A 19,294-nucleotide genomic window follows, 5' to 3' on the forward strand; every position below is an offset into this window, starting at 1 on the left:
GTCTTTGTAGTTGAATCTGTGCTTTACTTGACTGAGGGACCTTGCAGATGTTGTATGTATGGGGGACAGCGGAAGGTGTAGTCATTCAAAAATCATGTCAACCCCTGTTATTTAACCAAGTGAGTCTATGTAACCGAGTATGTGATTTGTTAAAAGTCAACTGCCCCTCAGTACATTTAAAAACAACCATTATTTCTAGTGTCAAAATCTGGGTTTGGCGGATGCCAGGAGAATGCTACCTGCCCCAATGCATAGTGCTAACTGTAAAATTTGGTGGAGGTGGGAATAATGGTCTGGGGATGAATTTAATGGTTTGGGCTAGGCCCCTTAGTTCCAGTGAAGGGAAATCTTAACGCTACAGCATACTAGACGATTCTGTGCTTCCAACTTTGTGGCAACAGTTTTTGGGAAGGCCTTTTCCTGTTTCGGCAGGATAATGCCCTCATGCACAAAGCAAGGTCGATACAGAAATGGTTTGTCAAGATCGGTGTGGAGGAACTTGACTGGCCTGCAGAGCCCTGACCTCAACCCCATCAAACACCTTAGGGATGAATTGGAGGCCTAATTGTCCAACATCAGTGCCTGACTTCACTAATGCACTTGTGGCTGAATGGAAGCAATTCCCTGCAGCAATGTTCCAACATCTAGTGGAAAGCCTCCACAGAAAAGTGGAAGCTGTTATAGATACAACTGGGGACCAACTCCATATTAATGCCCAAGGTTTTGGAATGAGATGTTCCACGAGCAGGTGTCCAAATACTTTTGGTCATGTAGTGTATTGAAATGTGTAATTCGCACTCTGACCTGAGAAAGGCAGCAATACAGCATCTAGTCTGCTGGAAACGCAAATGAAGAAGAGCGTAAACGGAAGTAAACAATGACCAAGAAGCACTTCCACGTCAGCGTTTTTATTGTTATTTTAGACGTTTATTAACACGAGGGAACTCAAAATATGACTAATTTAACTGCACAGCATCACATACTTACCCGATGTTGTATTTAATTCGCGTTGGTTACAGGACTTGGTTGACAGACGTTATATAGGTAACGCTAGCCAGCTAGCTAAAAATAACAATGGCTAACTGTATGGTTTTTCACTCTCAAATAGCCTCCATCATGGAGGTGCTAGCGAATTCAGCCGTGGCAGATATCTGTAAACTCGTAGACGACGACTATGCAGTGTTTCGTTTGGAAATAACTCAAAGCCAGAAAGAAAACAGAGCATTGCGGAGGAAACTTCAGCTAATGGAACTGAAGGTGGCACGGGAGCGCGCAGAGAGGACAATCCGAGAGCGCGCCCTCGCCAGTCGTCCCAGTAGTGTCAAGATCCTCGATCGATACAGAGGAATGGCAAGAGGTACATTTTGCAGAAGGCCGATGCTTCGGGGCCTGTCGCACGGTTCTCCTCTGCGCGTGTGTGTTCAGATGTTTTGTCCAGAATTTGGTCTTGGACAGTTTTTGGATAGTATGAAATACTTCCCCTTATTACTTACCTATCATCCACAACTTTTTTATTTGAGCTTTGTTTGTTTTACTAGGCAGGCCAATTATGAACAAATTATTCTTGCACAAAGACAAGATCATATTCCAAGTAGATTATTGATTTACTGAATGTCCTATTATCATACTCAAAAAGAATGTGATGCACGGAACATAATCAATCAATAAATAGTATATCAAGAAGTCATAAGAAGTGTTACTTTACATCCTTGCCAATTGTAGACAGTGTCAATAATGTACACCATACAATTGAGCATTGACAGTACATAATTTAACCACCCCTTTTACCCAATCATTTTCTCAGGTGAAGGACATCTCACTGGAGGCCACAGGAGCTTTGTGAAGCCAGCGGGACACAATACATGGAGAGATGACCAACCAATCACTGTTGATGAGGGGAGTGGAACCTCAACCCAGCATGTTATTGTGATAGAGGTTAGTGTAATAGTGTTGCATTAAAAGTTACAGTACATCAAATTTGGCCCGTTTTATTTCAGAAAGGATCCACATAGCTATTAATTTGCATACATGTACATCCTAATGTATCTGCCATAGGGGAGCTGGTTAAACCTCCTCCCGTCTATTAGTGTCTCATCAGGAACAGTAAAAAGTACTTCAACATTTTTCTAAATGATGATATGAAAAATAATTGTCTTAACATTAACAATGATTCATATTTGTGCATATTTAAGTGATATTAAATGTGGATTTAAAACAGAATCTATATATGGTGTTATTTCATGGGGGACTGAGGTTTATATACAGGAACACTTCCTCCTCCACCTACTCTATTGGTCCCAATGCAATACACTGTAGGCCTATAAATTACATATTGGCTTATAGAGCAATAAACTATTCTATGTGCAGAGGTAAAATTCAGGTTGGGAGTACTCAGTATGTTCTGTAGAAACCACCTTCCAAATGCCCCAAGTCCTTCTGTTCACCCGATCCAGAATTCCGTACAATCAAGTGCCGGCCATTTTACCTACCAAGAGAATTCTCGTCAGTTATAGTCACAGCTGTGTACATTCACCCTCAAGCAGACGCCAAGACGGCCATCAAGGAACTTCACTGGACAAAATGCAAACTGGAAACCATACATCCTAAGGCTGCATTTATTGTAGCTGGGGATTTTATCAAAGCAAATTTGAGAACAAGTCTACCTAAATTCTTCCAGCATATTGACTGTGCTACACGCATGCTCAATACCCTCGACCACTGCTATTCTAGTTTACGTGATGCATACAAAGCACTCCCCCGCCGTCCCTTTGGCAAATTTGACCACGGCACCATCTTGCTCCTTCCGTCTTATAGGCAGAAACTCAAACAGGATGTACCAGTGACGAGAACCATTCAACGCTGGTCCGACCAATTGGAAGCAACTCTTCAAGTTTGTTTTGATCACGCAGACTGGAATATGTTCCTGTCAGCCTCCGAGAACAACATCGACCTATACGCTGACTCAGTGAGTGCGTTTATAAAAAAGTGCATTGGAGATGTGGTACCCACTGTGACTTAAAACCTACCCTAAACAGAAACTGTGGATTGATGGTGGCATTGCACAAAACTGAAAGCGCGATCCACTGCATTTAACCATGGAAAGAGGTCTGAGAATATGTCTGAATATAAACAGTGTAGCTATTCCCTCCGCAAGGCAATCAAACATGTGAAATGCCAGTAGAAGGACAAGGTGGAGTCGCAATTCTACGGCTCAGACACAAAACGCATGTGGCAGGGTCTACAGAAAATAACGTACTACAAAAAGAGATCCAAACCACGCCACGAACACCGTTACACTTCCAGACAAACCCCCGACACGAGTAAAACATTTAAATGTGTTAACCCTCGAAAGGCTGCTGGCCCAGATGGCATACCGAGCCGTGTCTTCAAAGCATTCCCAGACCAGCTAGCTGGTGTGTTCAAGCGCTCACAATCCCAGTCTATTGTCCTCACATGCTTAAAGATGGCTAACGTTGTTCCAGTACCCAAGAAAGCAAAGATAACTGAACTAAATTACTACCGCCTCGTAGGACTCACTTCTATCTTCATGAAGTGCTTTGAGAGACTAGTCAAGGATCATATCACCTCCACCTTACCGGCCACCCTAGACCCACTTCAGTTTGCATACCGCCCCAACAGGTCCACAGACGACGCAATCGCCATCACACTGCACACTGCCCTATCCCATCTGGACAAAAGGAATATCTATGTAAGAATGCTGTTCATTGACTACAGCTTAGCATTCAATGCCATATTACCCTCCAAGCTCATCATCAAGCTGGAGGCCCTGGGTCTCAACCCGTCCTGTGCAATTGTGTCCTGGACTTTCTGACGGGCCACCCCGAGGTGGTGACGGTAGGAAACAACATCTCCACTTCGCTGACCCTCAACACTGGGGCCCCACAAGTGTGCGTGCTCAGCCCCCTCCTGTACTCCCTGTTCACCCACAACTGCATGGCCATCCATGCACGCTTCCAACTTAATCACCAAGTTTGCAGACGACACAATAGTAGTGGGCTTGATTACCAACAAAGAAGAGACAGCCTACACAGGAGATGATCGTGGACTTCAGGAAACAGCAGAGGGAGCACCCCCCTATCCACATTGAAGGGACAGCAGTGGAAAGGTGGAACGTTTTAAGTTCCTCAGCGTACACATCACAGAAACTGAAATGGTCCACTCACACAGACAGTGTGGTGAAGAAGGCGCAACAGCACCTCTTCAACCTCAGGAGGCTAAAGAAATTTGGCTTGTCACCTAAAACCCTCAACAACCTTTACAGATGCACAATTGAGAGCATCCTGTCGGGCTGTATCACAGCCTGGTACTGGAAACTGCACCGCCCTCAACCGCAAGGCTCTCCAGAGGGTGGTGCGGTCTGCACAACGCATCACCGGGGGCAAACTACCTGCCCTCCATGACCCCTACAGCACCCGATGTCACAGGAATGCCAAAAAGGACAACTACTACCCGAGCCACAGCCTGTTCACACACTGACATCCACAATTGACGGTCCATCAGCAGGCAATTAAGTATGCTAGGGAGCCTGTTTCAGTGTTCGTTTTTTTTAAAGTATGCAAAGCAGTGAGAGGGTTTTGTTCATGCAGGAACAGTCATGTGTGCTTTCTTTAGAGAACAGTGTAGGTTCAAAGGAAGAATAAACAAATATCACAATATGCCTCACTCAAATAAATATCAAATGGTATTGATATTATATAAAATTATCGATATTGGTGCCCACCACTACGGTTTCCTCGTCTGATAAACCTCTACTACAACTTTGTCTCTGTGGTAGTATTCATTCCCAATATCTTGGGTGTCTTGGGTGGCTGCACCACTGACACTCTTGGAGACCTCTTTATCCTCAAAAGTGTGTACATTTTGCATATTAAGTTGGCATTCATTTAAACTCTCTACAGACAGTAGGTTTTGTAGCTGGGCCTCATATACATTCTCTGTTTCTTCCATTTTGTGTAATTTCACCTTGTCACTAGCAATAGAATGTATAAATATGACCCCTATTCTTGTCCCAAATATGACTAAGATTTGACACTACGTTTAGTGACAAACAGTTTTCCAATCCGCCATTGCAAAGTTTTCGCAACTTCCTCCCAAAATTGGAAATTAAATGTTTCATTATGCTGCATAACAGAATGTATTGCTGTTGAAATAGCATGGTAACCAAAAAATGTATTTAAAAAAAATAATTATGATTAACTTTCTGGTCCTCCCCAACATCCCTGCCACCCCCATAAAATTTGTTTCAGATTTGGTGGTTCAACAGCATTATTTTCATTTCTCATCTGTTGTGTCAAGTTATTCAGATCTATGCATTTATCAGTATGGTCTAGAGGTCGACCGATTAATCGGAATGGCCGATTAATTAGGGCTGATTTCAAGTTTTCATAACAATCGGAAATCGTTATTTTTGGACACCAATTTTTTTTTTTACACCTTTATTTAATCTTTATTTAACTAGGCAAGTCAGTTAAGAACACATTCTTATTTTCAATGACGGCCTAGGAACGGTGGGTTAACTGCCTCGTTCAGGGGCAGAACGACAGATTTGTACCTTGTCAGCTCGGGGGATTCAATCTTGCAACCTTACAGTTAACTAGTCCAACGCTCAAACCACCTGCCTCTCATTGCACTCCACGAGGAGACTGCCTGTTACGCGAATGCAGTAAGCCAAAGTAAGTTGCTAGCTAGCATCAAACTTATCTTATAAAAAAACAATCAATCATAATCACTAGTTAACTACACATGGTTGATGATATTAGTAGTTTATCTAGCGTGTCCTGCATTGTATATAATCGATGTGGTGCGTATCGTTGCTCCAATGTGTACCTAACCATAAACATCAATGCCTTTCTTCAAATCAATACACAGAAGTATATATTTTTAAACCTGCATATTTTTCTAAAAGAAATTCAGATTAGCAGGCAATATTAACCAGGTGAAATTGTGTCACTTCTTTTGCGTTCATTGCACGCAGAGTCAGTGTATAAGCAACAGTTTGGGCCGCCTAATTTGCCAGAATTTTACGTAATTATGACATAACATTGAAGGTTGTGCAATGTAACAGGAATATTTAGATTTATGGATGCCACCCGTTAGATAAAATACGGAACGGTTTCGTATTTCACTGAAAGAATAAACGTCTTGTTTTCGAGATGATAGTTTCCGGATTCGACCATATTAATGACCTACGGCTCGTATTTCTGTGTTTTATCATGTTATAATTTAGTCTATGATTTGATAGAGCAGTCGGACTGAGCTTTGGTAGGCACCAGCAGACTCGTAAGCATTCATTCAAACAGCACTTTTGTGCGTTTGCCAGCAGCTGTTTATGACTTCAAGCCTATCAACTCCCGAGATTAGGCTGGTGTAACCGATGTGAAATGGCTCGCTAGTTAGCGGGGTGCGCTCTAATAGCTTTCATGTTGTAAATGTCATTATTACAAATACATTTTTTTAAATCGGCCGATTAATCGGCATCTGCTGTTTTTTTTGGTCCTCCAATAATCGGTATCGGCTTTGAAAAATCATAATCAGTCGACCTCTAGTACGGTCCTCTCCACAGTTAACTATCACCACAGACAACAGTGTCAAAATCAGTACAGTTAAATCCTACTATAGCACAAGGTCCACCCTTTACCAGTCCCTCCACAGATACAGTATATTGCATTTTATGGACAAATCAAAAATGATTTTCTGAAGAAGCCTTTGACTTGCCTCGTGAAGTGCCACCATACACAGCACAGCCATTAGTTAGACAGCACAAAAATGTTTACATCAGCAAGAGCAGGGAAGACCAGGGCTCATGATTGGAATATCACTTGTAGTGTAGCCTAGTTTTTATTTACAACATCCCAGCAGCGCAAAAACTCAGGAACAAAGTTAGACGTATAACTTTTCCCTGTGCTTCTCCGAGCACTTTGTATAGCCTAGGCCTATAGCCTGTTATAAACTGGGTGGTTCGAGCCCTGAAAACTGATTGGCTGAAAGCCATGGTATATCAGATACCACGGGTATGACAAAACATTTATTTTTACTGCTCTAATTACGTTGGTAACCAGTTTATCATAGCAATAAGGCACCTCAGGGGTTTGTGATATGTGTCCTAGCATTCCGCATTGCATCGTGCAGAAGAACAGCCCTTAGTCGTGGTATATTGGGCCATATACCACCCCCTCCATATACCACAGCCCCTACAGTTTATCAAGTTCATGCACATTTTTTGTTGAGGCGGGTATGTGTGGTTTTCATATGGTGTCATTTAAAACTTGTTTGTTTAATGAACACAAAATGGGATGTTTTATTCAGACTTTCATTGAGACTATTTAGTATGCATCACATCTGATCTCAGTCTGCATAAACATGACAGCGCTATATAACCAATATACACTTAAAAATAAAAAAATATATATCCACACACTAACAAACACCTACTGTACACGTCAAAATGTACACCACAACATCTTATGTCCACCATGATGGGTTTAACAATGAAGTAACTAGAGTACAGGACTCAAGTGTAGTGGGGATGGGTAAACACTCCATGTTGAAAGTCTGTTTATTATCTGTGTGTACATACCTGAGGGAGTGTATGTCTGTATCACCTGTCTCTTCCAGGAGGAGGAGAGTCCAGAGGTGCTGCTGGTGAAGGAGGAGGGGTGTGAGGAGGGTCTGGGGAACCCTGAGGGGACCATGGTCATGGAGGACAACCACACGACACCTCCTCCTGAACCCACAGAGGCACCAGCTGAGCAGCACAGGACTACACAGAGTCTCACTGAGGTGAGCCCACTGTAAACTACTGTCTGAATGGTATTAGGTCAGGATCTGTGTCCACAAAGATCAGAGTGCTGATCTAGGATCAGTTTTGCCTTTGCCTTTTAGATTTTAATGAATAAGACTATATAGACAAGTGGGGATCAGCACTCTTACTCTTAGATGCTTTGTGGTGTTAGGTTCTTATTTTCAGAGTAAATAACTCGACGGACACTAGAGAAGCTTAACCAAACAGCTGGATTCAGACAAAAGACATTTCACACAAGCACTGATATTTAACCCTTTCTCCTAGGCTGAGTCTCCTCCTACCCATCTGTACAAACATTGTTCTTTACTGCTAGGCAGGACACTAGTGATATGGGCCGTAAACTTATATTTCTCCCTTTAGCTGACCTGACCTCAACCCCCCTTCATCACTAATCCATGGCTCTCTTCCCTTATCAATGCCTGCCACATGACATCGCTTCCCTGCACTCAACACATTCCAAGCTTAATTGCACACACTATATACCTTCCTCCTACAACCCTTAACTTCTGGTGTTGACACTCTAAACCTCAGCACTCCATCAGTGACATGAATAAGTATATTTCACATTCTCAAAACCCAACAGTGGATACGGGCCCAGGTCTTGATTCATTTTGTCTTAAGTGTGGGACCATGTCTTTGAATGATCAAATCATTAAAGTGTGTCAGATAATCAAATCAACTAACACGTTTGCATAGTACTCATAGCAATCCCTCATTCTTGATCCAACATCCTCTCACTCTGTATCTCTTGCAGTCAGTAGACATGGAGGATGGAAAGCCTGATCTGCTGCTGGTCAAAGAGGAGACAGTAGAAGACGGACCAGAGAGCATTGACCTGCTGAGTGGAATAAAGATGGGGGAGCAAGGTAAGGGAGACATTCGTATACAGAACATAATAGATATACTTCAATGGGAATAGTGGTGCACTTACATAAAATGAAATCAATACAATTTTATTTTTACATAAAAAAAACACAATGTATGAACTTGACCAGGTAATTAACCAAAAAAAACACATATGTAAAGTTTTCTCTGTCATGTTTATTTTATAACCTCTTTCTGCAGGTGGTTGGTTGGAGGATGACAGAGGAGACTGGGCGGCCATCTTGGATTCCCAGACCCAGACAGGTGCAGCCAAGGGCCCGCGGGACAACATAGTGGAGGTCAGTGGATGGGACAGCGTCCTCAACTCTGGGCTGGGGAACAACACTGTTAACTACAACCAGAAACATACAGTAGAACACAAAACCACGTCTGAACTTAGTCTCCATGAAACAGACTGGCTGAGACCAGGACGAGGTTTAGATTTGGTCTGCAGGGACGGGGAGGTGTCCATATGCGGCAGGAGAGAACAGACACAGACTCTGCTAGCGATGCTCCGTCCTGCTCCTATAGTTGTGATTCAGAGAGACTGATGGTGTCTCAGGTTAACCCCCTAACAGGTGCTGCCTTCAGCCTGCCTTCTATAGGATCTATCAACTGGAACATGGACCCTGTGATAACAGAGACACTTCCTGGCCTTCATCCTCCTCACACTCTCCTAATGTTAAACCAGACCTCAGACAATGCCAGTGCCTCAACACTAAATGGCTACACAAGTCCATTGACGAATGACAGTAGTAGTAACACTGTCAGTAGATCTGGTGGAAAAGAGAAGCGTTTCCCGTGGGAAAGTCTTCAGTTTCCCTAAACAGGTGGAGCTCCACCAGAGGCTACACATAGGGGAGAAATCATTCGGCTGCTATCTGTGCCATGCCAGTTTCTCCCGCTCGTTCAACCTGAAGAGGCACCAGAGGGTCCACACAGGGGAGAAAACCTACAGCTGCACCCACCTGAAGATCATCTTAAGGTTCATACAGGAGACAGAATGTTTGCCTATACGCACTGCAGGAAGAGGTTGTCAGAGAGGAGCTACCTCAGGATACAGCAGCAGAAAATGCTCATGGCCAATGTATAGTATAGTGTATAGTGACATGTAATGTAGTACTAGTTAGTTTGTAGTTAATTATGTTTTTTTTTTTTATATATAAGGAACTGGAAGAGCTGAACTGAGGGAAAAAATGAGTATGATGACATAAACCCCACTGATCTCATGAGCCTTATTAATACATACCCCAGTCCTTATTCCCTGTCCCCTCATCACTAACTGCAATGACTGCCTTTCCTTTTTCCTGGATTCCCTCGCTCCCCTCAAAACCTGCTCAGTCTCCTTCACCCACTGCTCCCTGGTACGCCGCCGAGATACACCAGTTAAAAGCCAGTGGACGGCTGCAAGAGGACTGGTCTGGTACGTCCTTCTCAAGCATACACAGATCACCTGTTAAAACATAAAAGAACGCCCTCTCAGCTGCAAGAACATCTTACTACTCCGACCTCATCAACTCTGGTAAAAACAACCAAAAAGTCCCCTTCTCCACAGCGAACCGCCTACTTCAGCCTCCTGACAGCTTCCCTGCAGACTCCTCCCCTGAACAGTGCAACAAGTTCCTGAAAATCCATGACATCCACCACCACCTACTTACACCAGTATAACCTCCGCATCCCCATAGATAGTTTCCCGGTCCCTCTGTCAACACAAGTCAAAAGCCCTCATCACCTCCCGTTTGGACTATTGCAACACTCTGCCTCCCAAACTCACCAACCGACTTCAACTGGTCCAGAACTCTGCTACCAGAATCCTCACCTGCACCAGATCAATCGATCACATCACACCAATCCTCATCAATCCACACTGGCTCCCTGTGCAATCCCGTATTACCTTTAAGACCGACACCTACAAAGCACCCCACAACCTGGCACCCACCTACCTCTCTGACCTTCACCCAGCACGTGCCCCTTCTGCTCCTCCTCTGCTGGTTTCCATGTCATCCCCCCATTCACAGGTCAAATACGGGGTGCTTATATTTGTCCTGTTTCACTGCATGTATTAGTGTTTAACCAGTGTGAGTGTTAGATGTGAAATGGAAATATGTTTTTAAATTTTTTATATCTGAGACACCCTGGGAGAGTGAGGTCACAGCCAGGGATCAGCCATTATTGACGGCAATACTGGAGCAACTAGTCTGCTGAAGGATTCGAACAACATTTTTGGTTACTGGCCCAATACTCTTAAACGTTAGGCTACCTGCCGCCTCTCCACCATGGTTGCCTGAACCTTCAACTGCTCTGCCTCAGGCTCTGGAATGCACTCCCCCCCACACACATACAATATGCAGACACAGTATTCTCATTCAAAAACCTCCTAAAAACACATCTCTTCAAGGATGCCTATAACCTATTACCTGTGGTCTGTCATTGACTCTGTCATTAAGTCCTGTCCGACTTAACCCCCCGACCCCCGTGTCTTCTCAGTATAGCTACAGTGCCTTGAAAGTATTCAGTTAACACCCCTTGACTTTTTCCACATTTTTGTTGTGTTACACAATTACATTGGCCTACAGACACAATACCTCATAATGTCAAAGTGGAATTAAGTATTCAACCCCTTTGTTATGTCAAGCCTAAATACAGTTGAAGTCGGAAGTGTACATACACTTCGGTTGGAGTCATTACCTCGTTTTTCAACCACTCCACAAATTTCTTGTTAACAAACTATAGTTTTGGCAAGTCAGTTAGGACATCTACTTTGTGCATGACACAAGTCATTTTTCCAACAATTGTTTACAGACAGACTATTTCACTTATAATTCACTGTATCACAATACCAGTGGGTCAGAAGTTTACATACACTAAGTTGACTGCCTTTAAACAGCTTGGAAAATTCCAGAAAAGGATGTCATGGCTTTAGAAGCTTCTGATAGGCTAATTGACATCATTTGTATTTCAAGGCCTACCTTCAAACTCAGTGCCTCTTTGCTCGACATCATGGGAAAATCAAAAGAAATCAGCCAAGACCTCAGAAAAAAATTGTAGACTTCCACAAGTCTGGTTCATCCTTGGGAGCAATTTCTAAATGCCTGAAGGTACCACGTTCATCTGTACAAACAAAAGTACGCAAGTATAAACACGTTGGGACCACGCAGCCGTCATACCGATCAGCAAGGAGACGCGTTCTGTCTCCTAGAGATGAACGTACTTTGGTGCGAAAAGTGCAAATCAATCCCAAAACAACAGCAAAGGACCTTGTGAAGATGCTGGAGGAAACAGGTACAAAGTATCTATATCCACAGTAAAACGAGTCCTATATCGCCATAACCTGAAAGGCCGCTCAGCAAGGAAGAAACCACTGCTCCAAAACCGCCATTAAAAAAAACAGGCTAGGTTTGCAACTACACATGGGGACAAAGATTGTACTTTTTGTCCTCAGGCCTGATGAAACAAAAATATAACTTTTTGGCCATAATGACCATCATTATGTTTGGAGGAAAAAGGGGGAGGCTTGCAAGCCGAAGAACACCATCCCAACCGTGAAGCACGGTATAAATATGTACAAACAGTGTATTCCTAAAGACTTTAACATAACAAGGATCTACTATTTACAAAAATCACACATGGAAAACATTTTGAAAAAACAGGCACTCGCTCATCATGCTTCTTCCCTCCGCCGCCCTCCTCCTCCTCTCATTCACTCTGGGGCTCTGGTGGCAGCATCATGTTGTGGGGGTGCTTTGCTGCAGGAGGGACTGGTGCACTTCACAAAATAGATGGCATCATGAGGAAGGAAAATTATGTGGATATATTGAAGCAACATCTCAAGACATCAGTCAGGAAGTTAAAGCTTGGTCACAAATGGGTCTTCCAAATGGACAATGACCCCAAGCATATTTCAAAGTTGTGGCAAAATGGCTTAAGGACAACACAGTCAAGGTATTGGAGTGGCCATCACAAAGCCCTGACCTCCATCCTCTAGAAAATTTGTGGGCAGAACTGAAAAAGCGTTTGCGAGCAAGGAGTCCTACAAACCTGACTCAGTTACACCATCTGTCAGGAGGCATGGGCCAAAATTCACCCAACTTATTGTGTGAAGCTTGTGGAAGGCTTCCTGAAATGTTTGACCCAAGTTAAACAATTTAAAGGCAATGCTCCCAAATACTAATTGGGTGTATGTAAACTTCTGACCCACTGGGAATGTGATGAAATTAATAAAAGCTGAAATAAATTACTCTCTATTATTATTCTGACATTTCACATTCTTAAAATAGTGGTTACCCTAACTGACCTAAGACCTAAGAATTCCTACTAGGATTAAATGTCAGGAATTGTGACAAACTGAGTTTAAATGTATTTGGCTAAGGTGTATGTAAACCTCCTACTTCAACTGTAAGTTCAAGAGTAAACAGTCGCTTAACAAGTCACATAATACCTTGATTTTTTAATGGCCAGCTCATCTCTGTACTCCACACATACAGAAAATTGTAAGGTCCTTCAGCCGTGCAGTGAATTTCAAACACAGATTCAACCACAAATAGTGGGGAGGTTTTCCAATGCCTCACAAAGAAGGGCAGCTATTGACAGATGGGTAAAAAAAATTAAAAGCAGACGTTGAATATCCCTTTGAGCATGAGGAAGTTATTAATTACACTTTGGGTGGTGTATCAATACACCCAGTCACTACAAAGATACATGCGTCCTTCCTAACTCAGTTGCCGTAGAGGGAGGATACCTCTCGGGAATTTCACCATGAAGCCAGTAGTGACTTTATAACAGTTACAGAGTTTAATGGCTGTGATAAGATGTGTAGGCTGTGAGGATGGATCAACAACATTGTAGTTACTCCACAATACTAACCTAATAGACAGAGTGAGAAGATGGAAGCCTGTACAGAATCCAACTATTCCATAACATGCATCCTGTTTGCAACAAAGCATTAAAGTAATACTGCATAATACAAACTGTTGTGTTTGGGGCAAATCCAATACAGTACATTATTGAGTACCACTCTCCATATTTTCAAGCATTGTGGTGGCTGCATCATGTTATGGGTATGCTTGTAATCGTGAAGGACTGGGGAGTTTCAGGATAAAAATAAACGGAATAGAGCTAAGCACAGGCAAAGTCCTAGAGGAAAACGTGGTTCAGGCTGCTTTCCACCAGACAACTTTCTGCAGGACAATGACCTAAAACAAGGCTAAATCTACACTGGCGTTACTTATCAAGAAGACAATGAATGTTCCTGAGTGGAAAATGAATGTTCCTACTTGAAAGTCTATGGCAAGACCTGAAACAGATTGTCTAGCAATGATCAACAACCAATTTGACAGAGTTTGAAGTATTTTGAAAAGAATAAATGGGCAAATGTTGCACAGTCCAGGTGTGAAAAGCTCTGAAAGACTTACCCAGAAACACTCACAGCTGTAATCTTTGCCAAAGGTGCTTCTACAAAGCATTGCCTCGGGGGTGTGAATACTTGTGTAAATTACATTTCTGTACTTTTTTCTGTACTTTTTAATACATTTTGCAAAAATGTCACTTTTTTGTCACTGTCATTATGGGTTATTGTGTGTAGATGGGTGAGATTTGAATTGATTCCATCCTTTGGATTTTTTTGTGCATTATAATTAAAAAATAACACATTTACATAAGTATTCAGACCCATTGCTAGGAGACTTGAAATTGTGCTCAGGTGGATCCTGTTTCCATTGATCATCCTTGACATGTTTCCACAACTTGATTGGAGTCCACCTCGTAAATTCAATTGATTGGACATGATTTGGAAAGGCACACACCTGTCTATGTAAGGTCCCACAGTTGACGGTGCATGTCAGAGCAAAAACCAAGCCATGAGGTCAAAGGAATTGTTGGTAGACAAGATTGCTTCCAGGCACAGATCTGGGGAAGGGTACCAAAACATTTCTGCAGCATTGAAGTTCCCCAAGAACACAGTGGCCTCCATCATTCTTAAATAGAAGAAGTTTGGAACCACCAAGACCCTTCCTAGAGCTGGCCGCCAGGGCAAACTGAGCAATCGGGGGAGAAGGGCCTTGGTCAGGGAGGTGACCAAGAACCTGATGGTCACTCTGACAGAGCTCCAGAGTTCCTCTGTGGAGATGGGAGAACCTTACAGAAGGATACCATCTCTGCAGCACTCCACCAATCAGGCCTTTATGGTAGACTGGCCAGAGCTTCTCTTCAGTAAAAAGGCACATGACGGCCTGCTTGGAGTTTGCCAAAAAGCACCGAAAAGGACTCTCAGACCATGAGAAACAAGAGTCTCTGGTCTGATGAAACCAGACCAAGCCTAAATGCCAAGCGTCACATATGGAGGAAACCTGGAACCGTCCCTACGGTGAAGCATGGTGGTGGCAGCATCGTGCTGTGGGGAAATATGAACAGAGCAAAGTACAGAGAGATCCTAGATGAAAACCTGATCGAAAACACTCAGGACTGAGGCAAAGGTAAACCTTCCAACAGGACAATGACCCTAAGCACACAGCCAAGACAACACAGGAGTGCCTTCGGGACAAGTCTCTGAATGTCCTTGAGGGGCCCAGCCAGAGCCCGGACTTCAACCTGATCGAACATCTTTGAAGAGACCTGAAAGAGACCTGAAAATAGCTTTGCGGTGACGCTCCCCATCCAACCTGACAGAGCTTGAGAAGATCTGCAGAGAAGAATGGGAGAAATTCCCCAAATACAGGTGTGCCAAGCTTGTAGCGTCATACCCAATACTTGAGGCTGTAATCGCTGCCAAAGGTGCTTCAACCAAGTACTGAGTAAAGGGTCTGAATACTTATGTAAACTGAATATTTCTGTTACTTATTTTTTATTTGCAAAAAAATTACAAACCTGTTTTGCCTTTGTCATTATGGGGTATTGTGTGTAGATTGATGAGGGGAAAAAACAATTGAAGCAATTTTAGAATAATGCTGTAACGTAATGAAATGTGGAAAATGTCAAAAGTTCTGAATACTTTCCTAATGCACTATATGTGTCCCCCTAACCCGCACCCAAAACCGGGTCCGTATCCTATTCCCAATCCTACCCCTTAAACATAAAACCTTACCCTAAACCGTATTCGTATCCTCTACCCAATCCCTCCCTCTGTTTATCTGACCTGTTTCATCTGGTCCTTTATTTAAATATTCATTGGATTGATGCACTTGATTTTATGATCTTTCGTACAGCACTTTATTTAATGTAGGCCTACTCTTAATGTAAGATTTCCCTGAAAGGCATCTGCCAAATATAATGTATTATTATGATGATGAGGCAGAGTAGATTATATGGTGTTGGTTGGTGTGATGGTTTCTGTAAAAATACTTCACGGATGAAGAGTGACAACCTTAGTTTGATACTGGTGTTTTATAGTCAGATAATGATCGTGCCTTAATTAATGTTTACTTGACATGGAGTAGTACAGATGTGTGTACTGTAATGTTGAACCTTTTCCTAAGTATTCTAAAATTCATTTTTATCAAAGCGAGGGTACCAGATTTACAGAAAAGGTCAAGTGTTACCATAGTGACAAGTTATTCTACTTGTACAACTATACTTCATGTTACGTGAGTATGTGTGACCATTTTGTAAAATACAACGTTAACTAGGCGTCGGCTGCCTTGGCTATTTTTGTATCGTTGCAGGGACTGAATTTCCCTTATCTCTCTCTAGTAGTCCGTCGGTTTCGACGATGACGACTCGCGGATGTCATTTCTGTTGTGGGTTCTTGAGTTGCTCAGGAGTCAGTTTTGAAGAGCAGACCGAAGCATGAGGGACAGACGTGCTTCTGGTGGTGTTGTGAGCGTGCTTGTGCAGGTATGACGCTTTTCTCTGGCTGCAGATAGTTGTTTCTGTCCCGCTCAAAGTTGTCTACTGCGGTGAGCGTTTGAGTGCCAGATGGATCGGGTAGAGGGAATGTCTGTGAATTGGCTGGGCTGGATATTGCAGAACTTGAGGTTGTGTTTTCGGTAGCCTCAATTCTGGTGCTGTTAGCTTTCTGCAGTACCTCCAGGTTGGAGACCTTGTCTTGCCACCGGATACCCATAATAGATCTCAGAGATTGTGTATGGAATGTCTCCAGCTGTTTGAAGTGGTGACTGTACAGGGTTCAAGTTTCACAGTCAAACAACAGAGTTATGATGACTACCACATTGTAGATTTTCACTTTTGTGGAAAGAGTGATGGTGTTATCCTGTTCCTCAGCCTTCCCAATGACTGGCTTGCTTTCTGAATTCTGCTAGTTATTTCTTGGTCACGTGAGCCGTCCTTGGAGATGGTGCTCCCCAGATATGTGAAGTGGGCGACATTCTGGAGCTCGGTTCCACTTAGGTGGATGCTGGAGACCACTGGGTTGGACAGGGTTGATGATTCCAGTTTTTTTCCCAAGCTTTATCAAAGTTGTCTGATAAATACTGGAGGTCTGCCTCTGTGTGTGCAAGTAGGGCACAGTCATCAGTATAGAGGGTTCTTGTGGTTTGGTCTTTGCTCTGAGTCAGAACCTTCAATGCTGCAGACATTTTTTGAGCACCCTTCCCCAGATCTGTGCCTCGACACAATCCTGTTTCGGAGCTTTATGGAGAATTCCTTTGACCTCATGGCTTGTTTTTTGTTCTGACATGCAGTCAACTGTGGGACCTTATATAGACAGATGTGTGCCTTTCCAAATCATGTCCGAGCAATTGAATTTACCACAGGTGGACTCCAATCAAGTTGTAGAAACATCTCATGGATGATCAATGGAAACAGGATGCCACTGAGCTCAATTTTGAGTGCCATAGCAAATGGTCTGAATACGTATGTAAATAAGGTATTTCTGTTTTTGTTTTTTATAAATGTGCAAACATGTCTAGAAATCTGTTTTGGCTTTGTCATCATGGCGTAGTGTGTATAGACTGATGAGGACTTTTATTTATTTAATCCATTTAAAATGAGGCTGTAAAATAACAAAATGTGGAGAAAGGAAAGGGGTCTGAATACTTTTTGAATGCACTGCACATGGCTCCTCCTTTAGCTACACAGAGTTGCTTGGGGTTAGCCAGCGGCAGTAGCTGAAAGCATAAAGTAGCAAGCAACAAGCAGGCAGGCGGCAATCACTAACTACCACTACACTACGGCACTAGACGCATCACACACATGAAAAGTACTTATGTGAGTGTTTGTATTTCATTTCAACAAAATGGTCAAAGTTAACAATGTGTTGACTGACTTGGTTATTTTTGTATCATTGCAGGGACGGAGTTTCCATTATACTTAAAATGGCAATTTTTTATAATAAACTCCACTGGCTCCATATTGTTGGGTACTTGAATCACAGTGTTTAGAGATGGGCTTGACTGTGGTTAACATTTTGTAATATCATGTCATGTTTCTGTGTCTACAATAGTTTATTTTATATAACCTTTATTTGCTCTTCTGTACAATTTGTGTTGACAGTCTGCAGTCCATGAGGACCTGCTGATATCCAGTGTTGCTGACGGGAGAGACTGGACCTCTGAAGCGGCTGGTCACAAAACCTGGCCCCTGATCAGGATCCTGGATCAGGAGCCGTCGCTCTTCCTCCCCGAGTCAGAACCGGAACCGAACCGCGAGGGACAGAGACTCCACCACCACACCGAACACAACCAGTGGACAGGTGGACTGAACAACCTCAGTCCTGGTGGTCATCAGAGAGACAGAGGCTCCAGTCAGGGATCCAGTCTGCAGACCAGACCCTTCTCTTCACAGTCTCAGTGCAAGGATGAAGCAGGGCCTGGGGCTGATAGAGATAGACCCTCCTGTTCCTATGATAAAAACACCACAGTATCCATGATGAACAGAGCAGGTCACCCTGGGCTTCAGTCTTCACAGGGAGTGGTGGGAGACTCCCCTGGTGGTAGTCTATCAGCAAGTTTGTCTTCTCCTTCAGGGTCTTGTCTAATGCCTGGTGACTGGGTTCATAGAAATCCTGGGCCTGGGTCTAGCCTTCCTCAGTTACCTCATGGTTACCCCACCAATACAGACCGGGTCAGGATGGGCATTCACCACGAGAAGTATTTAGCCTATAACATAGCACACAATCCCAGCAACACCCAAACAATGGCAAGTGGTCAAGGAGGGAGCTCAAAAACTCCTGCTTCTACCTCCTCTGGTGTCATTGGGTCACAACGTGGGAGGCCGAATATTAGGACTGACTGCGACAAGCCGTACAGCTGCGCCACATGTGGGAAGCACTTTACTAGGGCAAACTATTTGAAGGAGCATCAGACCGTTCACACCAAGGAGAGGCCCTTCAAGTGCAAACTGTGTTACAAGAGCTTCCCCTTCCGGAGTAACCTCATCAGACATAGGAGTGTCCACAATGGGGAGAAATCATAGCAGTGTGGCTTGAGATGTACACAGGGGATGTCAGGAAACCATTCTTTAGCTGACATGGTTTGGGGTAAGAGGGTAATTAACCACATACCCCTTATTAACCCTTTGTTAACTTGTCATTTGAAACAGGCTTGCGTAAATACATGTTTTTAGAGGACCATAAACCTAGGCTAAAACAAGAACAGTTGAAAATGTACCTTGCTGAGGTGATGATGGAATAAAGTTGTTCTGAAACTTTCTACTCTA

The 19,294-nt window shown here is 43.3% G+C and overlaps 1 protein-coding gene across 2 annotated transcripts; it reads left to right on the plus strand.

The window, feature by feature from the left end:
- Window positions 1-825: 825 nt before the first annotated feature.
- Window positions 826-19,294, plus strand: LOC127908074 (uncharacterized). 2 transcript variants are annotated; one of them, XM_052465159.1, is made up of 6 exons: window positions 826-1,357; window positions 1,805-1,935; window positions 7,636-7,800; window positions 8,577-8,688; window positions 8,888-8,985; window positions 10,028-18,117. In XM_052465159.1, exons 1-6 carry the CDS (start codon window positions 1,075-1,077, stop codon window positions 10,151-10,153), a joined length of 915 nt encoding a protein of 304 aa, XP_052321119.1. In that variant the 5' UTR covers window positions 826-1,074; the 3' UTR covers window positions 10,154-18,117. The 2 variants fall into 2 exon arrangements, with proteins under 2 accessions (XP_052321119.1, XP_052321118.1); XM_052465158.1 differs by lacking the exon at window positions 10,028-18,117 and adding an exon at window positions 18,131-19,294 and having other exon boundaries at window positions 829-1,357.

Source organism: Oncorhynchus keta, chromosome 16, assembly GCF_023373465.1.
Source record: "Oncorhynchus keta strain PuntledgeMale-10-30-2019 chromosome 16, Oket_V2, whole genome shotgun sequence".
NCBI lineage: Eukaryota > Metazoa > Chordata > Actinopteri > Salmoniformes > Salmonidae > Oncorhynchus > Oncorhynchus keta.